The sequence below is a fragment of the Mesoplodon bidens genome, assembly GCF_964165515.1.
Source record: "Mesoplodon bidens genome assembly, chromosome: 3".
NCBI lineage: Eukaryota > Metazoa > Chordata > Mammalia > Artiodactyla > Ziphiidae > Mesoplodon > Mesoplodon bidens.
The window spans coordinates 33,925,721-33,951,957 of record NC_138178.1 but is presented as its reverse complement, the minus strand read 5'-3'; the positions used below and the strand labels follow the sequence as shown (position 1 = coordinate 33,951,957).

The window sequence follows — 26,237 nt, the reverse complement described above, 5'->3', positions numbered from 1 at the left end:
ACTTATACCACTGGCTCCCCTTGTTCTCAGGCCTTTGGGTTCAGACTGGACTACACTACCCACTTTCCTGGGCCCCCAGCTTGCAGACAGCAGATCTTAGGACTTCTCAGCCTACGTATGCACATGAGCCAATCTCTCATAGTAAATCTCCTTCCTTATATCTATCTGTTATCTATCTATCCATCCATGTATCTATCTACCTCCTATTGGTCTGCTTCTCTGCAGAACTATGACTAAACACCGGGGAAAACATCCCCTCTAGTACCACAGAAGGAAGGATTCCAAGTAACCGACTGACATCAGAGGGATAAGGAGTCATAGTGGGTTGCACCTGAGAGTAGATGACAAGTCAGAGCCAGTGGAAAGACATTCTGGAATCTGCTCCTCGGGAAAATCCTAAAGGCGTGTAAATCCTAAGAGGAGACCCTCACAGGGGCCTCTGCACTTTCAGCATCCTGGAAGGTGATCAAATCCATCAACGTGCAGGCACATGTCAGAGCACCAGGATGCCCCCCAAAAACCCAGGCCTCTGAGACAAAGGATGAAGATGGACAGGACTATTCCCCCTCAGCATGCATTCCCTCCAAGATGGAAAAGGCCGAAAATATAAGTAACCTCAAAAAGAACCTAGACAAATTCAAGAAAGGCACATCCACCCACCACTGTTCTGGAGGGACTGGCTAAGACGGATTCTTCATTAAATCCCAGTGCTCGGAAGAGGGCTTCACATATAGGAGACACTCAATAAATGTCGTTGCCTACAGATGGCCAACAGGCACATGAAAAGATGCTCAACGTTGCTAATTATTAGAGAAATGCAAATCAAAACTACAGTGAGGTACCACTTCACACTAGTGAGAATGGCCATCATTAAAAAGTCTACAAATGGGCTTCCCTGGTGGCACAGTGGTTGAGAATCTGCCTGCTAATGCAGGGGACACGGGTTCGAGCCCTGGTCTGGGAGGATCCCACGTGCCACGGAGCAACTAGGCCCATGAGCCACAACTACTGAGCCTGAGCGTCTGGAGCCTGTGCTCTGCAACAAGAGAGGACGCGATAGTGAGAGGCCCGCACACTGCAATGAAGAGTGGCCCCCACTTGCCACAACTAGAGAAAGCCCTTGTAGAGAAACGAAGACCCAACACAGCAAAAATTAATTAATTAATTAATTTTTTTTTTAAAGTCTACAAATAACAAATGCTGGAGAGGGTGTGGAGAAAATGTTACCCTCCTACACTGTTGGTGGGAATATAAGTTGGTGCAGCCACTATGGAAAACACTATGGAGGTATGTCAGAAAACTAAAAATAGAATTACCATATGATCCAGCAATCCCACTCCTGGGAATACACCAGGACAAAACTATAATTCAAAAAGACACATGCATTCCTATGTTCATAGCAGCACTGTTCACAATAGCAAAAACATGTAAACAACCTAAATGTCCATCAACAGATGAATGGATAAAGAAGATGTGGTACATATATACAATGGAATACTACTCAGCCATAAAAAAGAATGAAATAATGCCATTTGCAGCAACATGGATGCAACTAAAGATTATCATACTAAGTGAAGTAAGTCAGAAAGAGAAAGACAAATATCATATGATATCACTTATATGTGGAATCTAAACTATGGCACAAATTAACCTATCTACAAAACAGAAACAGACTCACAGACATAGAGAACAGACTTGTGGTTGTCAAGGTTGTGGGGGAGGGAAAGGGATGGACTGGGAGTTTGTGGTTGGTAGATATAAACTATTACATTTAGAATGAATAAACAGCAAGGTCCTAATTTATAGCACAGGGAACTATATTCAACATCCTGTGATAAACCATAATGGAAAAGAATATAAAAAAAGAATGTCTGTATGTGTATAATTGAGTCACTTTGCTGTACAGCAGAGATTGGCACAGCTTTGGAAATCAACTACACTTCAATTAAAAAAAACACCATATGTTATCTACCTATAAATAAAATGTTTGCAAAAAAAGGTTAAAAAAATGTTGTTACCACGAAATAAGCAGTCAGCTGACCAGAGCTACCCCAAGGATGCTTGCAATTGGGAGGAGTGACAAGCAGGTACGCAAATGTCCTGGCCAAGGTCTTAGACTCTGGAGGTGGCCTTAGTTTGTATGCCAGGTCTGCCCCTTACCTGTGCAACTTCAAGCCAAGTATTGAACTCTCTTATGACTTGCTGATCACCCATAAATTGGCCATGACAATGCTAACCACTGTGGGAACGAAAGCAGATAGTTCTGAAAAGGACTCAGCTGAGTGCCTGACACATAGATGGACTACAAAAGAAAGAGAAAAATGTAAAATAGTAGGAACAATCTAAATGTACATCAATGAGAGATTTTATTAAATATATTATAGAACATTCACACAATGGAATATTATGTGACCAACATCAAGAATAAGGGCTTCCCTGGTGGCGCAGTTGTTGAGAGTCTGCCTGCCGATGCAGGGGACACGGGTTCGTGCCCCGGTCTGGGAAGATCCCACATGCCGCGGAGCGGCTGGGCCCGTGAGCCATGGCTGCTGAGCCTGCACGTCCGGAGCCTGTGCTCCGCAATGGGAGAGGCCACAGCAGTGAGAGGCCCACGTACCGCAAAAAAAAAAAAAAGAAAAGGCCTATCGTCCCACTTTGGGCTGTCTTAGGTTATTATTATTATAAAAGGAATTGGGGGGAATTCCCTGGAGGTCCAGTGGTTAGGACTCTGCGTTTTCATTGCCGAGGGCCCGGGTCTGAAATGGTTTACTAATTTAAAATATATCCAGTAAAAGTTTGAAATAGTTTTCCATAAAATCTTTTGGTCCTGGCATCACTTTTGAAACTTTCCATTGTTTCCTTAGTTATTGGTCTATTCAATTTTTCAAAAATCTTTTCCTTTGTCAATTTTGATCACTTACCTTGTCATAAAATGACCCTTTCATCAAGATTTTCAAATGTATTAGTATAGAGTTGTCCATTACATATTCACAATTTAAATTTTTTTCTCTGAAACTATTATATACATATGCTTTGTCTCTTGTGGCCAATGTTGTACATTTCAGTTGGTCCTCCGGTCCTCCTTCCTCTCTGCTTTGATTTACCTGATTGAAGAGAGCTATTCTATTGGCCCTCTCAAAGGACTCATTCTTAGAATTAGTAAAAACATCTACTCTTTTCAGTTTGCTTTCCAACGTATTTATTTCAGCTTAAGTTTTATTCCTGTTTCCTTCCTGTTTTTCTGATATTTGTTTTATTCTTTTCTCCATCTTCTAGAGTTTAATATTTAGTTCCCCCAAATCCATTCTTTCTATTTTAACAGCATATCATGCAGTGATTACCTGGTCTGGCATGGAGCCCAACTAGGTCTTAGTTTAAATCCCAGTCCAATAAGTGTCCGAACATGAAAATCTACTTAACTTTTCTGTGACTCAAGTTTTGTTATCTGCAAAATGGGGATGATTGTAGGAGCCGCCTCACAGCAACTTTGTGATAGATAATAAATTGAAATACTGGATGTAAATCCCTTAGCACAGTTTGTTGGCTAGTTATTATAGCCACCATTGTCATAATCACCATTATTATAAAAAGCTAGAAATTTTCTTCTGAATATCCCTTTGGCCACAACCCATGAATTTTGAAACATGATGCTCTAATTGTTGTTATTTTAGAAATGGCCTGTAATTGCAGCTTTGATTTCCAATTTAAACTCAGTTTTTTAGAAGACTGCTATTGCTATTGTTAATTTCTTTTGATTAAATTTCCAAGATTTAGCCTTCTTGTTCTTGTAATTTTTTTACTAGAAAATTCCAATTTAATTGCATCATGGCCACAGGATGTGCCCTGGACATTTTTTATTTGTTGGAATTTATTGAGGTTTATTTTGTAAGCCAGTATGTGATGTAACTAAATGTTTTTAATGTTCAGTGCACATTTGAAAAGAATGGTTTTCCTCTGTTTGGAGTTTCAAATATTTATATACTCAAATGTGATATTAAAATATGTGTATATATTCAATATTATAAGTCATCAACTATTTATATTTTTGTCTAATTAATCTGAAAAAGCTTAGAGTTGTGTGCATTGAAATCTGGTACCATAGTTGTAATATATTTCAAAAAATTTTTATTTTACATATTTCAATGTCTTTCTTAGGTGCATAAAGTTCTCTGATTTTCATATCTCCACTGTGTGCTTTTATCATTTTGTAAAAAGTACTTCTTGATCTATTTAACAGTTGCCTCGGTTTTTATTTTGTCTGACAGAATTAACATTGCTACCCCACTTTCGTTTAATCTGCATTTGCATGGTTTTTGCCCATCACTTTATTTTTAACTTCACGTGATTTAGTTTTAAACATGTCTCTTACAAGTGGGATATAATAGGAGTGGGAGGGAGAGTTTGTTTCTTTGGGTTTTTTTAATTTCCCTTTTTTAAGCTGAATCTGGGAGACTTCATATTTTAATATATAACCTTATATCTTATACTATATTTTGTATATCTTATACACATTTAATATACAACCTTATATCATATCTTAATTGAGACGTCTTCCTTCTGATATGCTTTGTTTTGCTCTCTTTTTGTAGCTTCTTACTGCCTCCTTTTCTTGATTTCCAGGCAAGCCATTCACTCCTTCTTGGCCTTAATGAATTAGAGGTTTCACATTGTATTTTTATATTATGGATGGCTCCATAAAGAATTGTTGAAAGTGATGTTTGAGCGTAGATGTTTCCTCTTCATCCTTTCCAAGAAAGACACTGTACCTGATGCCTCTCCCTACAGGTGCTGGGAATCCTTCTCACTTCCTCCTGATTCCAACCTCTCAGTTCAGAGCAAATGGTTGTTTGGGGGACATTATATATTATCTCTTTAAAAATTATTTTTATCATTTACTTCAAAATCCTGTTGAGAACCGTCACGGATTGAGATTTAACTGAGAGTTAGCCTCCTTTTGTGGCCCAAATATCTGCTCTTCCATCAGCAGGGTCTGCCCCGACCACCCTCTTCAGATCTCACTCTGCTCCTTTCCTGAACTCTGTCCACTGCACAAGTAAGCCCTTTAGCCTCCTGAGCAGCCCTGGCCTTCTCTAACCTGCCGGCCAAGGCGCAGGTGCTTCCCAATGCCTCACCTGCTCTCTATAACCCTAGGTGACACTAAATTTTCATCACTCTTCAGATCCCATTTTAAGATAACACTTCTTTGAATTAAAACCACACCCTTATCCAGACCTAGGGCTGTCCCAGGTGCCCTTCTGTGTGCAAAGTGGCAATATCATAAATTGGTAATAAATTTGTATACATCACTGAATTACAATCTAGAAAAGAAAAAAGATCAAAACAAAAAAAGCAAATTTAAAACAAACAAACTGAAAATATGACCTACTTGCTAAGAGACCTGGATTGAGAAAGATGCTCAAGACATACCCCTGGATAAACAACAAAGATCCCTTCCTGGGGAAGGAACTGCAGGGGTGTTAAACTGATATCCAATGATGTCTAAGTCGACTGAGAGGAGATTCAAAGAAAAACAAAATAACAGCTACAAATCATCATAGAGTCTTTGGCCTAAAAGAACTGTTGGACTTTGTGGTCCAACTGCTGCCATTGTGTGTGCACACACGTGTGTGTGTGTGTGTACGATTGTTTGGGGTTTCGGTTTTGGTAAGAGATTATGTATGTATCATCTCTTTTAATATTATTTTCTATTTCTCTCAACACACAACACGCACTCACGCACACACACACACACACACTTTTACTGTTTGCTTTTGACAAAGAGCTCAGTGCAGGGGAAGTGTGTGCCCAGACATTGCTTAGTCAAGGCCATGGGTCTCCTCCCTCTGTCAGCAGCTGCCCCAGGTGCTCAGACCACTGCAGTGTGGCTGGAATTGACTCTGAACACCCTTGGAGGATGAGAAGAGGGACGGCACGTGAGCCCAGAGTGCCTCCCACTTTTTCCAATTCTTTCCCTTGCTTAAACCCCTCTAATCGATTTAAGGACAGGTGAGGATAGGAAAAGGGAAAGATCACCTCATAGCTGACTTAGGTCTGGAATCCCTGCCTTGGATGACGGGGACAAGACCATCTTGTTGAAAGAGAAGATCAAGAATACTTGGGGCTGAAAATGCTCTCCTAACACATCTCTGCCGTTCCAAATCCCACCCTATGTTCTTTCTACAGTACTGTTCTTGAAACTTTGTAAATATTGACTTACAGTAAGAATTTACATTTTACATCATAGTATGTACCACATAAACACATAAGATGTCTATGTATATAAATAGTTTTAAATATATAAATAAATACAAATAGTAAAAAAAAAGGTTTATGAAACAACACACTTACTATGGTATAATAAGGTGAAAACATGACAAAGATAATATAAAAATGATTTTTCTTAAATTGGTGCAGCCATTATGGAGAACAGTATGGAGGTTCCTCAAAAAACTAAAAATAAAGTTGCCATAGGACCCAGCAATCCCGCTCCTGGACATATACCCAGACAAAAGTATAATTTGAAAAGATACATGCACCCCAATATTCATAGCAGCACTATTTACTATAGCCAAGGCATGGAAACAACCTAAATGTCCATCAACAGATGAATGGATAAGAAGGTGTGTACATATATACAATGGTATATTACTCAGCCATAAAAAAGAATGAAATAGTGCCTTTTGCAGTGACATGGATGGACTGAAGATTATCATACTAAGCAAAGTAGGTCAGAAGGAAAAAGACAAATATGATATCACTTATATGTGGAATCTAAAATACAACACAAACGAACATATCTACGAAACAGAAACAGACTCACAGACATAGAGAACAGACTTGTGGTTGCCAAGGAGGAGGGGGTGGGGGAGGGATGGATTGGGAGCTTGGGATTAGCAGATGCAAACTATTATATATAGGATGGGTAAACAAGGTCCTACTATATAGCACAGGGAACTATATCCTGTGATAAACCATAATGGAAAAGAATATGAAAAAGAATAATAACTGAGTCACACTGCTGTATAGCAGAAATTAACACAACGTTATAAATCAACTAATCTTCAATAAAAATTATTTTTAAATGATTTTTCTAAGAACCTGATGCATTTTGACAAACTCTATTCTTCTTTTTCTGTTAAAAAAAAAAAAGCTGGTCTCAACCCACTAATTTGATTTGCAGTGCACTAATGGGTCATGTTTGAAAACCACTACTCTAAAGTTTTCTCTGATTTCCTACAGTACTTTCATTTGAGGGTATGTGATTTGGTTCCTCATTTAGGTCCCTTCTGAGCCTCTGAATCTTTTCACGTGTACGTTGATTTGGGTGCATTTGATCGTCCTTCCTCAGAGACCTGTGCTTCTCCAGATTTGAGAGGTGGGATCGACCCTGAAATTTTCTGCTCAAATCTTTCATATGCAGATGGAAGACTGAGGAAGGGCTCAGGTTGACTGGAGCTTTCCCTTGCCAGATGAGAGCTGCTGTGAGCAGCAGGGAGGAAGCCCTAGTGCCAGCCATCCCAGGAGTGAAGAGAGCTTCTGGATCATTTGGAGAACACGTTTGCGGGAGGTGGGAGGGGGAACCTCCCGTCGACTAGGTAGGGCAGCCCTGTCCTAGCTGCTGTAGCTGTCTACCTGAGAAACATTTCTGGCCCAGATGTGCATGCCAAGTCTCATCCAGAAGCAAGACCAGTGGAGATCCCCACTCTGGGTGGTCCTCAGCATCTGGGGCACTGCACAGAGGCACTGCCAGACTTATGAGCTGCTTCCGCAAAAGGCACACACTCTCTTCCAGCATCTCCAAGTGTGCAAGCATAACAGCTCTCAATGGGCTCTGCCTTTCCACCCAGGCACCCTGCTCCTCCACAAGCCTTCCTCAGCACCCTGCTCTGCATTCTTTCATGCAGACCACCTCAATCCTTCTGCCATAACTTGCTTAGCTTACAGGACCAACATAGATTTGTCCTTATATAAATTGGGATCCAAGAGAAGAACTTGAAGTAAATTCCTAATTTCAGGCTGCCTTCCTAGCCAAAGTCCTCCTAGCCAAAGTCCGAGCTCTTAGTTTGTTTATTTTGCCTTGGGGGGTATTTTTCTCCCTGCATATAACAGTATGTTGCTATTCACACTGATTTGTGTCTTAGTATCAAAAACATCTTATATATTAAAATGGGTTGCCAGCCCAAATGGACAATGCAAATATAAGGTGCTATTGTCAGAGTTAGCTTTGTTGTTATGTTGATAGTGTTCATTCATTTTTGCAACAACTATATTCTGAGATTCGTCGTGTGCCAGGCAATGATGATGTAAAGGATGAAGACATGGTCCTTTACGACCAGTGAGAGAAGACAGATGTGTACATGGATAATATTCCTAGTGTGGGAAGTTTCATAATAATGGTCTGAATCAAGTGCCACCATCTGAAGTGACTTTATGGATGGTGTCACCAAGGAATCGGCCCCTGAGCTGAGGCTTGAACGCTGAATGAGGGTCTTCCACATGGGAAGGAAAGACAGAAGAGTGAGCATTTCCAGCAGACAAAACAACAAGCAAAAGCACAAAGCTCTAAAAGACCCCCCCCCCGTATTCAGATCAGAGCAGATCTCTTGGCAACACTGGAGTCTGGGTGTGAGCAGGGGGGAAAGGGTCAAATGGCCAATTCACGTAGTTGAGCAGTCGTGCTTAAGGAATGAAGACACTATCCTGCTAGTGAGTGGCTTTCATTTCAAAGTGCACCCTCCCCACTTCACCTCCAAACCCCGGGGGTACCCTGGCTGGGGCCCAGAAAGGGGAGTGGGGAGTTTGGCAAGAGGACAGGTCTCAAACTCCTAGCCTGCCTTCAGTCTGAATAATTGTGCTCCAAACTGTTTACACATGAATGTTTATGAAAGATTTCAATTCTAAAAAGGTTTCCATGGATAAAAAGAACTAGAAAACATCTGCTGTAGGTAATTATAATCCAACTCGGATTTTTTTTTTTTTTTTTTTTTTTACCCTGTGGATATATGACCATCTTTGTGTTTAGGAACTAGAAATATTTGTTGAGGCATGTAGCAGAGCAGTTAAGATTGTAGATTTTGGAGTCAGACAGGCTGGGGTTCAGTGCCACTTTCTAGCTGAGTGACCCTGGGCGAGTCACCTCGTCTCGCAGTTTGCGGGGATACACTACCTAACTGAGGGTTGTTGTTAAGGCTTAAATGAGATGATGCAGGAAAAGATTTTAGCACAGAGCCTGGGGCAGGAAGAGTGCACAGGAAATGACTGGGTATTCAGGGTGATTAATAAACATCAGTGGAGGTGAATAAATGAATAGCCGGGGCTTCAAGGAGGGGGCTGTCGCACCCTGATAGCTCATGCCCTCGTCATGTGTGGAATACAGGAGGTACCCTCAACTGTGGTCATAAATGTTGACCGCCACTTAACTGCAGGTCAAAAAAGAGAACAGAGGAGAGGAAAGGAATGGAGCCATCCTGTCCTTCCCAGCAGCCTGGAGAAAGGGAAAGAAGCCACAGGGCAGGATCCCGGGCTGCTTGGGGAGGTAAGGAAGGCTTGGCGCTCGGCTCCTTGGACGGGCTCTGCGCGAAATGGGAGAATTTCACTTGGCAAGAGAAGGAAGTGGATGGGACTTCCTTGGTGGTCCAGTGGTTAAGACTCCGCACTTCCACTGCAGGGGGAGCGGGTTCCATCCCTGGTCAGGGAAGATCCCGCATGGCGAGCTGTGTGGCCTAATTAGTTAATTCAAATTTTAAAAAAAAGAGAAGGAAGTGGATGCTGCGCTGTGTCCTCATGGAGCAAGGAGTCTACTGAGTCCTCCGACAACAGAAAGCAAGCAGGTTTACCAACCAAAAGAGTGCCAACCGTGGGACTGAAACCACGCGGAATTAGTCTAAAGCAAGTGGACCCTCATCTAAAGCAAGTGGAGTGACTGACAGTCTTCCCAAGGCCAGTGGCAGGGCTGCCCACGCGCCATGCCCGCCTGGGAGAGCGGAAGCCTGGTGAGCAGCGGGGAGGCCTCCTCTGGTCTCTCCATCCTTCCTTCCATCGCCTTCCATATCCCCAGTCCCAAGGATGAGGTCTTGGCTGTTCAGGCGGAAATCCTAGAACCAGAAGCTCCCAGGGCTACAAAGCGAGGACAAGTGACAGCCCTCTCCCCATGCCAACCTCCCAAACGGCTTCCTCCCCCCACCCGCTGCAACCAAAGGTGGCACCCGATTTCCTACCCCAGTGACCATTTCCCCCCCTGCCCAACCCAGCCCAGCCTCCAAACAGGAGCCCAAGTTCCAGCAACCGGGCCCCGTCCCCATGCAGGTCAGAGAAGCCAGTCTCCTGCGTCCATTAACTGCCACCTGGTCAGAACCGCTGCCTGAGGGACCTTCTCTCACCCGGGCCCACCTACCTCTCTGCTCACAGCCCCTGGGGCTGGCCCCTCCTTGGCTTTGCTCTCCAACTGCCCAGCCGGGACCACGGAACCATTTATCCCGGGAAAGCCAGGGCCCGGGCCTGGGTCAGAGCCGGCAAAGAATGAGAAATGGATGCTCCTTTCTCACTCAGAGGCTGGTCTCAAATCAGATCTCAGGCGCTGATGGCTGGGATGCTGTGAGTCGGACAATGTTCTCACAACCTGCTCTGGACAGGTGACTCAGGGCAAATGTGTCCAACCTGGCACCGGCTCACTTGGAGACTCCCGACCTGAGCCATCTGACTTCTCTGTGTGAAGACGCTTGGTCCAAAAAGGCCGGGCTGCCAGCGCTGGGAAGCTCAGCTCAGAACAAAGTCCACCATCTGCTGGGCTGGCAGAGAACACCCAGGAGGCCAGTGCCGCCCAGAACCCCAGAGCCCAGCGAGGCTCCTCGTTGGGGTCCCAGTTGACCCCTGCCTTCCTTGGATAACCTGGAAGTGGCTGGGAGGGCAGGAAGGTAACAAACACAGTGCCTCCAAAGGGCCTGGCATGACGTCAGCTCACAGTATCTCGCCGTCCATCTTGTAAATATTACCATACTCATTTTACAGGTGAAAAGGTCACTGCACAGAGATTCACTGAGCACCTACTATGTGCCAGACCTGGTGACCCTGGGTCATAGCCCACTACTGGTTCAGCAAAATCCAGCGCCTTCCCAGAGGTCACCTAGCTAGCAAGGTATCACGTCAGGAGTCTAATCAAGATCCACCCAACTCCAAAGCCCAGGCAGGCTCTTTTCATGGCATCACGCTGCCTCTCTATGCCAGGCTGTCCTTAAAATAAGAAACTGGCTCTCAGGAGCTAGTCTGGTCCCCAAGCCAGTTGTGGGCATCAAAAGGGATGCCTCCAGGAAATCACTGGAAAAAATAAGTTATGTAACAAGTTTGAGCCCATAGAAACTTCTGCTAGAAATGCAAATTCTCAGGCTCACCTAGTCCTCCGGAATCAGAAACTCTGGGGGTCGGCCTGGCACTCTGCTTTTGCAAGCCCTCCAGAATCATCTGGTGCCTGCTCAAGTTTGAGAACCGAGGACTTCACTTACGTAGAGCATGTTGAGAACCACGGCACAAAGGGACAAGGCGCTCTGTGTGTCCTATCAGGATTCTCATTGCATGACCAGAGTGCTTTTCCCCCGCATGTCCCCTTGGAGAGCCTGATCTAAGGGTGACATTTAACCCATCTGCCCCTTAATGACCATCCCACACATTTCTCCTAAGCACGGTCTCTGTGAGCTGTTTGTACATGCCAGGCTGGGACTTCTGTGTGGCCCTCTCTTCTAACAAATGAAATGCTTTCCTCTGCTCACCACCAGATGTTTCAGGGCTGACTGGGGGCTTTAATGAGGGTGTAGGTGCGACTCGTAGGAAGCCCGGGGAATTCCATGCAAGGCTTTGGAGATCCAGCCACTACTGTGGGAACAAGGCCCACGGTCACAAAGGAAGCACTTTGGGGATAAAGCTGCCTTTGTCAGTGGGTGTAGGGGGCAGTTCCACACGGCAGGGCTGAGTCTGGGGCGCAGTGGAGTAACTTCTAAAGTGCAGGAAGCCTGGGCCTCGGTCAGTGTTGCCTGCTCTGCTCACACCCGCAGTGTAGTCAAGGCTGGGGCCCGGGGATCAACCGCCCAGGCTGTTTCACTGGCAGAAAGGCTGGGGGGCGATCCGGTAGCGCAGGTGTGAGGAGGGCAGCCTTGCCCTTCCCAGACCCCACAGCCTCCCTTCTACGCCTTGTCACCTGTACCTGAATCCACTTCCTGCCTCTCCATTTTTTTTTAAACATCTTTATTGGAGTATAATTGCTTTACAATGGTGTGTTAGTTTCTGCTTTATAACAAAGTGAATCAGTTATACATATACATATGTTCCCATATCTCTTCCCTCTTGTATCTCCCTCCCACCCTCCCTATCCCACCCCTCTAGGTGGTCACAAAGCACTGAGCTGATCTCCCTGTGCTATGCGGCTGCTTCCCACTAGCTATCTATTTTACGTTTGGTAGTGTATATATGTCCATGCCACTCTCTCACTTCGTCCCAGCTTACCCTTTGCCCTCCCCATGTCCTCAAGTCCATTCTCTACTTCTGCGTCTTTATTCTCGTCTTGCCCCTAGGTTCTTCATGACCATTTGTTTTTTTTTTTTTTAGATTCCATATATATGTGTTAGCATATGGTATTTGTTTTTCTCTTTCTGACTTACTTCACTCTGTATGACAGACTCTAGGTCCATCCACCTCACTACAAATAACTCAATTTCGTTTCTTTTTATGGCTGAGTAATATTCCAGTGTATATATGTGCCACATATACAATGGAATATTACTCTCCATTTTTTTTAAAGTCTTTATTGAATTTGTTACAATATTGCCTGTGTTTTATGTTTTGTTTTTTTGGCCCTGAGGCATGTGGGATCACAGCTCCCTGACCAGGGATCGAACCCACACCCCCTGCATTGGAAGGCAAAGTCTTAACCACTGGACCGCCAGGGAAATCCCCTGCCTCTCCATTTTCAGATGATACATGCTTGCTCACTCTCCGAAGGTGAATTCATTCCTGCCCAGACCTTTACGGACACAGGGTGGTTTCCCTCATGGTGGAGACTGTATCATATCAGTGCCCTCCAGGACCTGTTCCAGAAAAAGGAGTCTTCCCTCTGCGCCCTGACAGTCTCCAAAGGCAAGCTCATTTAGTGCCTGAAGAAAGGGGAGAAGATGCAGCTGGGAGAGCCCCACCTGGGTGAGAAATGGGGCCCGCCCGAGCTACATGCCAAGCTTGGCCAAGGTCTTCCTGTGGGATCTTGGTCACGTCTCAGCTTTGGTTTATTCATCTGCCAAATGGAATTAAAAACTCCCACTGTGGGACTTCCCTGGTGGCATAGTGGTTAGGAGTCCGCCTGCCAATGCAGGGGACACGGGTTCGATCCCTGGTCCGGGAAGATCCGACATGCCGCGGAGCAACTAAGCCCGTGTGCCACAACTACTGAGCCTGCGCTCTAGAGCCCGCATGCTGCAGCTACTGAAGCCCGAGCACCTACAGCCCATGCTCTGCAACAAGAGAAAGCACCGCAATGAGAAGCCCACGCACCACAACAGAAGAGTAGCCCCCACTCACCACAACTAGAAAAAGCCCGCGTGCAGCAACGAAGACCCAACACAGCCAAAAAAATAAAAAACTCCCACTGCAGGCTTTTAGAGGGAAGGAGACAACAGGAGAGGGAGCCCCTGCGAACAGCTCTGCAAATTCTTGCTGTGAGAAGTAACCATATGCTTTTGTTTTGTTTTTGGAATACAAGACACCAAGGAGATTGAGGGTTTGGGCAAATGTCTCCCTCACCTTGGCACCTTCATGCATCTGTCACAGCTCAATGTGTGCTTTAAATGAATTAGAACATCACTCTCTGATAATTATTCTTGTATCTACTTCTTTAGGGAAATGGTTCAAGTTTCCATCAAAATAATTTCGATTATCCATGGATTTCTTCATTAATGTTGTCAACACAGATATTGCAAAAATGTAATAACATAGCAAGAATATTGCAAAAATGTAATAAAGTATCTAAAAATGTTTCATAAATTATCAAACAGTAAAAACATAAAAAAGAAATAACCATGTGCTCTTTGCAGCATTATCTGTTTTGCCTTTGCATGAAAATCATTCAAAATTCACCTCCAGGGCTTCCCTGGTGGCGCAGTGGTTGAGAGTCCGCCTGCCGATGCAGGGGACACAGGTTCGTGCCCCGGTCCGGGAAGATCCCACATGCCACGGAGCGGCTGGGCCCATGAGCCATGGCCGCTGGGCCTGAGCGTCCAGAGCCTGTGCTCCACAACGGGAGAGGCCACAGCAGTGAGAGGCCCGCGTACCGCAAAAAAAAAAAAAAAAATTCACCTCCATGTGACCCCCCCACCTACTCGCACACATGTGTGCACACACATGCACATGCATCTCTATTCTCAATTATATAAAGAAGGGCTCTCATATGCAGATAACTTTTTGTGTACTAGACATTCTGATGAGCGCTTTATTTGGTTTTATCCTCTCACCAACTCCATGAAGTAGGTGCTATTTTTGTACCCATTTTAGAGGTGGAGCAACTAGGACCAGCTGCTTGCCTTTCTGGGGCACACAGCTGCTGGTGTGAGAGCAGCCTCACAGCCCCTGGACGTAGCCACAGGCCAAGCTGCCTGCGAGGTCTGGGAGGAAGTGGACATTCCAGGGGAAAGGCCACTCAATGTGTTGGTCCTTCCAGCTCATGGAGCCTAGAAATCTTTTTAACAGGGGATTCTGAGGCTTGCTAAAGTTTCATAACCAATGACCTAAACTAGAATACATAGAGCGTGCTGGAAATCACGGCATAAAGTGACAAGACACTTCTGCATGTCCCATCAGGATTGGATTAGTGCATGTGATCAGGAGACCTTTCCTGCATCGTGTCCCCCTGGAGAGCCAGCATATTCTGGGATTATACCAAGACTTCTATTTATACGGTGATGTTTTCATTTTTTTTAAGTATGTCTATATTTTCTTCTGATACTTCTCCCCCCTTTTTTTTCAAATACAAAAGTAATACATGTTTGCTGTAGCAAGTCAGAATAGTCAGAAGGCAAAAGGCAAAGTGCTTTCTTTTTAAAACACCACAACGGGGTCATCTATTCTGATCAAATAGTAGCAAGATAAAGAGGGCAGAGATTGGAGTCAGAGCAGGGTGGAGACCCCAGCTTCTGCACAAGCCAGCTCTGCCAACTGAGGCAGGTCCTTTTACTTTTCTGAGCCTCATTTTCCTCCTCCATAAAATGGGCACAATAATCCAACAAACTGACCGGCCTGCTCAGAGTTCTGAGCAGGAGCATCTAGCATTCTTTGAAAATCCTCAGGGATTCCTTATGCTGTGAACTTTAGGTCATGAGAACTGTACTGTCATGATGCAGAATATAATTGAACAGTTCCAACTAGAAATGGAACACCATAATATAATGATAATATATCCTAGACCCATTTAGCACTTTCAACTTACATCACACAAGGTTGAGAGCAGGACTCTACCATTTCTTCATACACCCTCGTTTATGGACGCAGACGCTGAGGCCCAGGGAAGTTGCATGGCCTTGGTCAAGGTCAGGCAGTCAGGAACTGCTGGTCTCCTGACTGCTCCTCCAGAGCTCTTCCTTTCTTCCTGCCACCCTACATTACATGCAGATTCAAACCAAAGGTTCTGCTTTATATGACAAGTCTAGCTGACTTCCTTATAGACCATGTTGCTCTTCCTCTGGCCTTCCTGTCTCTCACTGTGTCCATTCTGGGCTTGTATCCTTTCAAAGTAGTATTTCATCACTAATACACTATACAATTCTAACAAGCCACTGCAGCCAGTCCCATTGGCGTGTATGAGCAGCCCATGTGCCAACAACTCCCAAATTCCCATCCCAGCCTTGGACTTTCCTCTGGGTTCTAAACTCTTTTTTTCCTACCATCTGCTTAACATGTCCTCTGACAGTTTAACAGGTATTTCAGAATTTATGTCATCAAACAGTACTCTTGATTTCCCCCATAAAATCTATTCCTCCCAGGCTTCCATATTTTGGTAGTCGCCATCATCACCCACTCATTTGCACAAGCAAAACAAACAAACAAAACAAAACAAAACCATATCAAGGAGTTAGGAACACAGGCTCTGAAGCCAGAATTCCTGGATTCATGTCTCACGTCTGTCCCTGGCCAGGTGCGTGATTATGGGCAAGAAGGGACACCTCTCTGGGGACTGGCTTAGCCATCCATTGGACGGTTATTGCACTAGGACCTACCACACAGGGTTGCTGTAAGACTAAATGTGGTAATGACTGTAAAGCTCTCAGGAAAGTGCCTGCCAGGATAAGCCCTCCGATCCGGATTCCTCCTTCTCTCTGATTCTCTCGTGATTTGCCCCTTCTCTCTCCTCCTTCTCTCTTCTCACATCACATCCAATTTATCAGCAATTCCCATTGGCCCTACCAGAAGATATCCCAAATCCATCCTCTTCTCTTCGTCTTCACTGCCACCATCCTAACGTGACCACCATTCCCTCTTGCCTGATTACCACACTCACCTTTCTCACTGGGCCTCCATAATCTATTTCCATACAATAACCAGGTAGGTTTTTTGAAAATATAAAATGGATCATGGCACTCATCTACATAAAACCCTGCTAGGACTTTGCACTGCTTTTTGAAACAATTTTTTTATTATTTAAAAAAAAGAGGGGGCTTCCCTGGTGGCGCAGCGGTTGAGAGTCCGCCTGCCGATGCAGGGGACATGGGTTCGTGCCCCGGTCCGGGAAGATCCCACATGCCGCGGAATGGCTGGGCCCGTGAGCCATGGCCGCTGAGCCTGCGCGTCCGGAGCCTGTGCTCCACAACGGGAGAGGCCACAGCAGTGAGAGGCCCGCGTACCAGAAAAAAAAAAAAAAAAAGGATTTTTTTTTTTTAGAGCAGTGTTAAGTTTACAGAAAAATTGCACAGAAAGTACAGTGTTCCTTTATGCTCCACTCATGGTCTCTCCTATTATTAACATCCTGCATTAATGTGGCACATTCTTACAATTGATAAATCAATACTGAGACGTTGTAATTAACTAAATTCCACAGGTTACCTCAGGGTTCACTCTCTGGGTTGCATATTCTATGGGCTTTGACAAATGCATAACATCACGTATCTACCATTACTGTGTCATGCAGAGCAGTGTGCCACTGCCCTTAAAAGCCCTGGGGCCCACCCATTACTCCTCCCCAAGGCTTTGCATTGCTTTTTCAAAATAAAGTCCAAATTCTTTACCACGTCGGGATAGACTTACATGGTCTTGCCCCTCTTAGTCTCCCCTTTCCTGAACAAGCCAAGCCCATGTCACTCTAAGGCTTTTGTCCAAGATGTTTCCTCTTCCAGGAATTTCCCACTTCCAGATCTTCCTATGGCTGTCTCCTTCCTGCCTTGATATCTTAAATGTGGCCTTTCCTCTCCACCCTGTCTACACTAGGCCCCAGCTACTCCCCATCACGTCTCCTTTTCTTCATAGAACTCGTCACCATCTGAAGGTGTCTTGTAGTCTATTCGGTCTCTAGTCTGTGCCTCTGTGCCCCATCTACGGTCAAGCACCCCAAACAGGAATTCACCAGCTTTGTTCACTGCAGGGTCTCCAGTCCTAGGACATGCCTGGTCCAGAAGGGCTCAGTAAACACTTACTGAATGAATCAACCCCAAACCGAATGAATAAATAAATGACTAATGCCATGTAATGAGCTTCTACACTCGTTTGTATTGTGGCGTTTACAGAGAGCTCTGGCAGACATTTTCTTCATCTAATTTATGTGATTAGTCTCAGATTTAGACGGAACTTAAAAAACATATTCACACCCTCTCTCCTAGTCTCTCAAGGTCACTGATGGGGACAGGGTGAGAATGTTCTCTGCAAGGGAAAAGAGTTCATTTCTGAGAGCACCAATGACCCTTTGGATTGGACAAGCAGAGTCACTCGGTTTCATTCATAGCTGTGGGATGAAGAAAAACACTTGGAGATACGGAACCTTGACTGATGAATAATAGTAACAACTGGGACTTCCCTGGCGGTCCACTGGTGAGACTCGGAGCATCCACTGCAGGGGGCACAGGTTCGATCTCTGGCCGGGGAACTGACATCCCTCATGCTGCGTGGTGCGGACAAAAATAGTAATAATAATAATAATAGGAACAAGTGTCATTTGTGCAGCACTTGCTGTGACTAAGACAGACACTGCACTAAGTACTGACAATGCGGCATCTATCTCCCAGCTCTAATTGTAGGGTTGGTGCTATTCCTTATCCCTATTTTCCAGACGAGGTAGGGAGAAAGAGGAAGCACGGGCCCTAAAATGGCTTTCCCAAGGCACGGAGCCAGCCTTTGAACCCAAGGTTATCTGACAACAAAGTCCAGGCAATCCTGGCCCTTGGAATAAATGTTGAATAAATAAACCGTTGCAAGTTGAGCAATCTGGAAATCCCTATCCATCCCTGGCAGTGCAGTCACATGGCTGGGAGGTTGAGAAAGGGTTAAACACCAAACCAGGAGGGGAGGATTGGTGTCTGGGCGAGACTTTTTCAAGGTCAAGATCAGGATGGTTTGCACAGCATGCTTCCCCTTCACCAGGTCACAAGAAAAGGCCAGGTATTAATGCATGACACACCCAGGGGGAGGAGAGGGCGCTGGGGATGTTTCCGCTCGGTAAGATTTTGGCAGGAACCCTGTGTTCGGTCCAAGGGTGTAGAGACAGTCAAGTGCCCCGTCTTTTCTGGCTCTTACAGGATGCCGGAGCTCCCCCAGCCGGGGGGCCCGGCCCCCTCCAGAGCGTGTTCACACAGGACAAGGGGCGGGCGAGCCGAGGTGGAGCAAGCCTGGCCAGCCGGGGAGGCTGCCAGTCCCCCTCCTGCAGTCCTGCCCACACAGTTATCTGAGGAATGCCGCTTCCTGCCTTGCATCAGAAAGCAACATTTTTAAATTTGAAGAAATCCCTGCTTTCTTTTCTTCGTTTGTTATTGTCATGACAGGACTGACTCAATAAGTAAAAATTTTCAGTCCCTGCCCGAGGTCACAGACTTGTCTCCCTTGACTTGAAGTTCCTCCAGACTCTTTGTGCCTTCTCCCACCTCCGCGCCTCGGCACACATTGCGCTCTCTAACTCCCAGAGCCCCTGCTTCCTGGCCAGCTCTCCTGTGTTTTTCAAGGTTTGGTTCAGAGTCATCTCCTCCAGGAAGTCTTCCCTGATACCTCCCTCCCAACTCACTGATGGAATTAGGAGCTGCCTTTCTTTTTGGGGGGGTGGGGGCGGTGGAGAGGAGAATGCAATTTCTTTTTTTTTTAATTAATTTTTATTGGAGTATAGTTGCTTTACAATGTTGTGTTAGTTTCTGCTGTACAGCAAAGTGAATCAGCCATACCTATACATATATCCCCTCTTTTTTATTTCCTTCCCATTTAGGTCACCACGGTGCATTGAGTAGAATTCCCTGTGCTATGCAGTAGGTCCTCATTAGTTATCTATTTTATACATGGTATCAAGAGTGTATATGTGTCGATCCCAGTCTCCCAATTCCTCCCACACCCCACGTTCCTCCTTGGTATCCATATGTTTGTTCTCTACGTCTCTATTTCTGCTTTGCGAATAAGATCATCTGTACCATTTTTCTAGATTCCACATATATGCGTTAATATACGATCTTTGTTTTTCTCTTTCGGACTTACTTCACTCTGTATGACACTCTCTAGGTCCATTTACATCTCTACAAATGACCCGATTTCGTTCCTTTTTATGGCTGAGTAATATTCCATTGTATGTATGTACCACATAGAGCCAGGACATGGAAGCAACCTAAATGTCCATCAACAGATGAATGGAAAAAGGAGCTGCTCTTCTGTACACGCAAAGCTCTCTCGTCTGGGTCTTACCCGGTAACTGTGAGATCCTTGATGCCAGGGACTGTGTCTCCTCTCTCTCTCTCTCTCTCTCTCTCTCTCTCTCGCCCTACACAGTCCCTGGCACAAAGTGGATGTTAAATACCTGTTAGAGGAAGAGATGAGAAGGAGAAAAGAAACAGGTTAAAAAGGCAGGAGGAAGGAGGGAGAGAGGGATCTTTGTGGTCAGATGCATAGCCGCAGATATAATATAGACGTAGAGACAGACGGATGTTAACTGACTGCATGCCCAGGTATGCATATGCGCACCACCGCAGGGTATGTGCGGGAAGAGCACTGGTCCAGGAGTCCAGAGGCCTGAGCTCTTACCACGAGGCTGCTGCTGACTGGCTGTGTGACCTGGGATAAGCCATGCCCCCTTCTGAGCTGCAGTTGTCTCCTTTGTAACATGTGTGATTATAAGACTTAAATAAGAATGCTGTCACTGCGTGATGTGTGGTGGTGTTTCCACAAGTTTCAGCGCTGCCTTCCTTCAAGAGCACTCTGCCCGCGATGCCCCAGACGCCATCCACAGTGGGAAGGACAGAATGCAGGGTGCAGGAGCCACAAGTCCCTGCATCTGGACCCTCTCCATTTCCATCTCATTCCATCACAGCTGTTCAGACGCTCGAAACATATCCGCACTACACTGCATGGTACCCATTTTGGTTTCTTCTGTGTCCATTTTCCCAGTGACAGATGCACATACTGGCTCCAATTCCTGGACCCGTCTGGACTGCATCAGGAAATATAAGGCAGCCCCAGTGAAAACAGCTTGGTCCCTCTCACCCTGACCCCGTGGGGAACCCCCGTGAGGCCCTAGGACACACGAGTATATACAGAGCCTTGGCATGGTTCTCCCCAGGGTCCAGTTCCCATGAAAGGGCACCTGCCCCATCTCCTCCATCCTGGCCTGTGCCTAAACCCACTGACAGACCCCAGAGCCCCAACCTAAGCCCATGCCCAGTCTGCACCACTAACTATATCTGCTTCGCCTCAGCTCCCCAAAACCTTCTGCTTGTGCTGTCCCCTTCTCCCAAAACCCCAGCCAAAATCTGCACTTGAACCCATTGTGAGGCCTCCCCAGCAGACTTGGGAGCCTTTACCACCAAGGGTTCTGCCCTCACGGCCAAAGCAGGACAAAGCAAGTTCTGTACTTTATTAAACCAGGCCCTTAAATCTAGTGACATGTTATATATTATTAGGAAAAACTGAAAGCAACTGAGAAGGGGCATGGAAGAGCTTTCTGGGGTAAGAATAATGTTCCCACCATGCTAAGAGTTTGTCTTACACAGGTGTATCTATTTGTCAAAATTAATCAAATGGGGGCTTCCCTGGTGGCGCAGGGGTTGAGAGTCCGCCTGCCGATGCAGGGGACACAGGTTCGTATCCCTGTCCAGAAAGATCCCACATGCCGCGGAGTGGCTAGGCCCGTGAGCCTTGGCGGCTGAGCCTACGCGTCTGGAGCCTGCGCTCCACAGCGGGAGAGGCCACAGCAGTGAGAGGCCCGCATACCGCAAAAAAAAAAAAAAAAAAAAAAAAATTAATCAAATGGTGCACATAAGATATGTACATTTCACTGTGTGTAAATTTTACCTAAAAGAAGAATAGTAGTCAAATCCTGAACTTGATTTCATTACATACATGCTGAACTGTTTAGAAGTGAAGTGCAGTGGTGCCTGAAACTTATTTGGAAATATATTCAAAAAATAAGATGGATGCATGTGTGGATGGATAGAGGGGAGGATGGTCACGTGAGAAGGCAAAAGAAGTGTTACTTGTAGAAGCTAGATAGTGGGTATGTGCTTGCTGACTACAGTTCTTTCCACCTTCCTGTATGTTTGAATGTTTTTAATAATAAGATTTCGGAAAAAATGCAACTGAAAGCAAGCTAAAGAGTCGATAATGTGGGGGCCATAATGGTGATGGTTCTGAAAACTTCGCAGGAACTGAGAACCCTAACCCCAAGTGGAAACGTCAGCACGGAAATCAGTCTGTATGTACCTCAGGATCACTATTGTTATTTTTCAGCCACATGCTAAGAACTCAAGCTTTAGAATGAAACATACCTGCCCTGGGTTCAAATCTCAGTCCTGCCACTTACCATTCGGATAAGCTCCCCAGGCCTCATTTTTGCTTACCTGTACGATAAAGGCAAGGCATTGGCCTCATAGGGTTGTGGGAGGAAGATGCAGTGAGTCCGTGCCCATCAGGGTCCTAAATCAGCGCCTGGTGCTGAAAGCGCCCAGGTGGAGGGAGGTGCTGGTATTTGCAGAGGGATTTCCAGGAGGCACCCTCGGGGGCTGGCCACCAGATGTGGGGAACAGAGAGAAACGGCTGACACACGGAGAGAGGGCTGTGGAGACCTGGCCTCACCAGCAAAATCTCTTTTCCCCTGAGCTAACAAGTCACCAGGATGATTTTTTAAAAGATTCTGCAAGGAAAACAGACTGGATGGAAGGATGCTTACAAAGCTCACAGTGACAAAGTTAAGCTCGTAAGATTTGAGACAGTTCTCTTTTCTCATCCTTATTCTTCGGCACGCTGTTCTCTTTACCTAGAGCTTGCTTCCCTACCTCTGCACCTGACCTCATTCCCACACACCTGCACACAGCTCAAAGGGCACCTCCTCAGGGAGGCCCACCCTGACCACTAGACTAGGCCGGTTCCCTGGTTAGAGCCTCTCATTGCAACTAACCCTCTTTGGTCTGTCATACAGAGTGAAGTCAGTCAGAAAGAGAAAAACAAATATTGTAAATTAACACATATGTGTGTGGAATCTAGAAAAATGGTACCGATGAACTTATTTGCAAAGCAGAAATAGAGACACAGACGTAGAGAGCAAGGGGGGAAAGTGGGGGTGGGATGGATTGGGAGATTGGGACTGACATATATACACTACTATGTATAAAATAGATAACTGATAAGAACCTACTGTAAAGCACAGGGATCTCTACTCAGTGCTCTGTGGTGACCTAAATGGGAAGGAAATCCACAAAAGAAGGGATATATGTATATGTGTGGCTGATTCACTTTGCTGTACAGCAGAAACTAACACAACATTGTAAAGCAACTATACTCCAAAAAAAAAAAAAAACTAACCCTCTTGTCATTATATTGATGCTTGTATGATTGTTTATCTCAAGTCTCCCATCATATCATCAGAGCCCAGCACGATGCCCGAAGCACAGACTGCTCTAAATAAATAATCTGTTGAGAATGAATTCCAAGTGTTTGAGATAGTGACTTCACTCTTTGTAGATTGAAAGATAAATAGAAAATTGGTGGTGGGGTGGGAAAGGCAATAAAATAAAGCCAGCTACATCCATGCCTGTCCCAGGCAACATTATATACCTCTTTACCATTAAAGATGGATGGCAGCATCCAATGTGATTTTACTTTGTTTTGGGGAGAACAGCAGGGGTGAGGTGGGAGAAAGCACAGCAGAATTCTCCTCAAACCCCACCCCCTGCCCTCCAGCCCTACACAGACCCTCCCTCTGCATCTCACAGGCCCGGCCCCTCCCTGCTGACAGCTGGCCATGGGGACTCACAAGGGCCCCCAGGTATATCTTGATTCCATTTTTCTGCCGGAAGGAACGGGGGCACCTGTGGAGGAGATCACGTGACCCGACTATTGCTGGGGGTACAACCAACCACCTTGTCACATGCTCAGAATCTGCACGTGGGGAAAGGCAGCGCTGGAAGGGTTCTTAGAGACCATCTCTCCTAAACACCTTCCATCCACCTTACAGACAGCGACAGTGAGCCCTGGATACGGGAAGGGGCTTATCCAAGGTCACAGTGCTGTGTAAGAATGTAACTGAACAGGTGTCCGTGCATTGAACCCCCAACCTTCCAGCTGCTGAACTCAGGAAAGAAGGGACTTGATCACCGTCGAGGAGTGATGCTGTGGATTGTTGCCCCAGGACTGAGTACTCATTCCCACAGCTGGCACACAGGTTGCCTGGGACAGCTCAGAGCGGAACCTCTCTCCAGGACTTACCCTCAGCTGAAGGCAGCGGCCTCTCCCCAGGGCAGCCCACATGCAGTGATGGGTCATTGCAAGGGTACAAAGCCCCATGGGATCAGCTGGATTGGCTGAGGCTTGTGTTGCAGCAGCCCAGCTCCTCCCTCTGTCCAGTTCGGCTTCCCTCACCCCTCCCAGGTGCCCAAGGACACTCTCCAGTGAACTTGCTACACGCACCAGGGAAACCCAACCAAAGATGGTGATGCAGCCAGGGACAGGAAGTGGCAGGACCCCATGGAAATAAAAATGAATAAAATGGTTTCAGCAAACATCAAGCACCTACTAAATACCAGGTCAAGTCCAGTCCTCAAAGATTCCCCAGTGTAAGAAAATGCATCCTGTACTTTATCTCGGAAGCTTGGCCCACCTTCTGCAAGAGAGGGAGGACATGGCCACTTGGGACCCTCGAGAACTCCTTCTTTCATCCCCAAGGGCTGGGTGCTCTGTGAGGGTTCCTGTGTCACGACAGGGGAACAGGGGAGCAACTGCTTTGGGGGCTGAAACGTTCTCTGTATCGCACAGATGGTGCTCAGGCCATTTCACCAGCTTCATCTCATTTACTGCTTCTATAGTCCTGTGTGGTAGGAATTTATGACCCCTGTTTTGCAGAGCAGGAAACTGAGCCATAGCGAGGTTAAATACCTTTCCCCACACCAACTAGCCTGTTCATCTCAGAGCCAAGATTCCGTCCCCGGTAGCCAGACCCCACAGCCTGGGTTCTTGGCCCCTGTGCTCCACTGCCTTTCTTCAGAATTCAGAGAATTCTTTAATAGAACCTAACCAAATGGATCCCAGGGTTCTAGCCATCTTTATCATATCTTCCTGGAGCAGAAAAAGTCAGAATGTGCCTTTGACTTGCCTTGCTCTCCGTTTTAAAGAAAACCACGTGTTTATTCTCTTATGCCAAAGTTACGACAGACCTGAAGTTTTGCCAAGTGTTGACTTTAAAAGCTGGGCTGAGGGGTTAAAATCCTTTTCCCTGATGCCTGTTTGTTTATGCTTCTGGAGCAAAAGAAGGAGGTTGTCATAAGAAATGATCTGATCCATGGGGCTGTACCAGCAGCAAGGCAGGGAGTCTGGCCAGGGTACCTGGCGCCCCTCCCAGGGCTCAGATCCATGAGGCTCCGGGGGCCCCCTGCTCCAGAGACCTGCTCCCCGGTCTCCCCCAGGTGCTGAGCAGCTCCCCCTTCTGTTCTGCATCCTGCTAGTAGCGGAGCCCAGCCATGGGGACCCTGACAGCTTTGGGCATTTAGATATTGATATCCCCACCCCCTGAGCGTTGCCAGGACCACTCACAGAGGAAAAATGGGCAGGTAGAAAGCAGCTGCCCTGGCCAGGGCTCACTCTCATACCCCTTGGGGGTCCTGTGATACATCCACCTCTCACCCCTCCACCAAGCAGCCTAGTGAGCATTCAGCCAGCCTCTGTGAGGACAACGCAGACAGACTGGGAGGGGCTGTGTCCCGCTGCACCACACACGTGCACACACACACACACACACACACACCACACCACACCACACGGCATAAGCAAAATTATGCTTCCCTAGGTTTCCACCTCTCTGTGTCCAAAAGAAGAGTCAAAGCCTCCATCCTCACCTCCCCGTGAAGCCCCTGAGAAGCAACCTCACTCACCATTCTCCCTTCCAGGGAAGAGTCTCTTCTGCAAACTCATGACGGGGGCTCCAGGGATGAGGGAGCGCCGTGACCGGTCCCTTCTGAGTATAACTGATTCACTTTGTTATAAACCAGAAACTAACACACCATTGTAAAGCAATTATACTCTAACAATGATGTTAAAAAAAAAAAAAAGTCGCGGGGGATCAACGGCAGCTTCTAGGGCTGGGAGTATTTGAATGGGAGTTAAATTTACAAAGTAACTCCTCGTTAGAACTGTTTTTCCTCGTCAGGGAGGGAGGAAAAAAAATCCCTTTCCCTCTGCCAGCAAATCCTTAACATCTCAAAACGGTCGCTTCCAACTCCTGCCCTCCTTGCGAAGCAAATGTGTAGAAGGCGATGTTATTTCACTGAATCAAGCCCTCAGATCATAAGCCTTTTCCGGTACCACAAACAGAAATGTAAAACCTCAAACTTTCCCTTGGCCTCGGAGTCTGTCGTGAGCGGGCAGAACACGCTCTCTGAGATCGAACGTATGGGAAATGTGCTAAACTTGTTAGATCATCCCAAGCCCTCAACGCGGCTTTCCCCCTCCCCACCCTACATCTTTTTATTCTTTTTAATGGGTTCTGATGTGTTTATGTAATTGCGAAGGACAAACACGACACCTCCAGTCCTTTTGCCCAAAGTCGAAGT

The 26,237-nt window shown here is 46.1% G+C and overlaps 1 protein-coding gene across 1 annotated transcript in view; it reads right to left on the bottom strand.

The window, feature by feature from the left end:
* IL16 (interleukin 16) overlaps positions 1-25,693 on the bottom strand; it is a 113,912-nt gene extending 88,219 nt beyond the window's left edge. The window contains exon 1 of the mRNA XM_081230119.1: positions 25,560-25,693. Coding sequence (XP_081086245.1) covers positions 25,560-25,599 — 40 coding nt within the window. The 5' untranslated portion in view covers positions 25,600-25,693. The remainder of the gene's footprint in view (positions 1-25,559) is intronic.
* Positions 25,694-26,237: the final 544 nt, after the last annotated feature.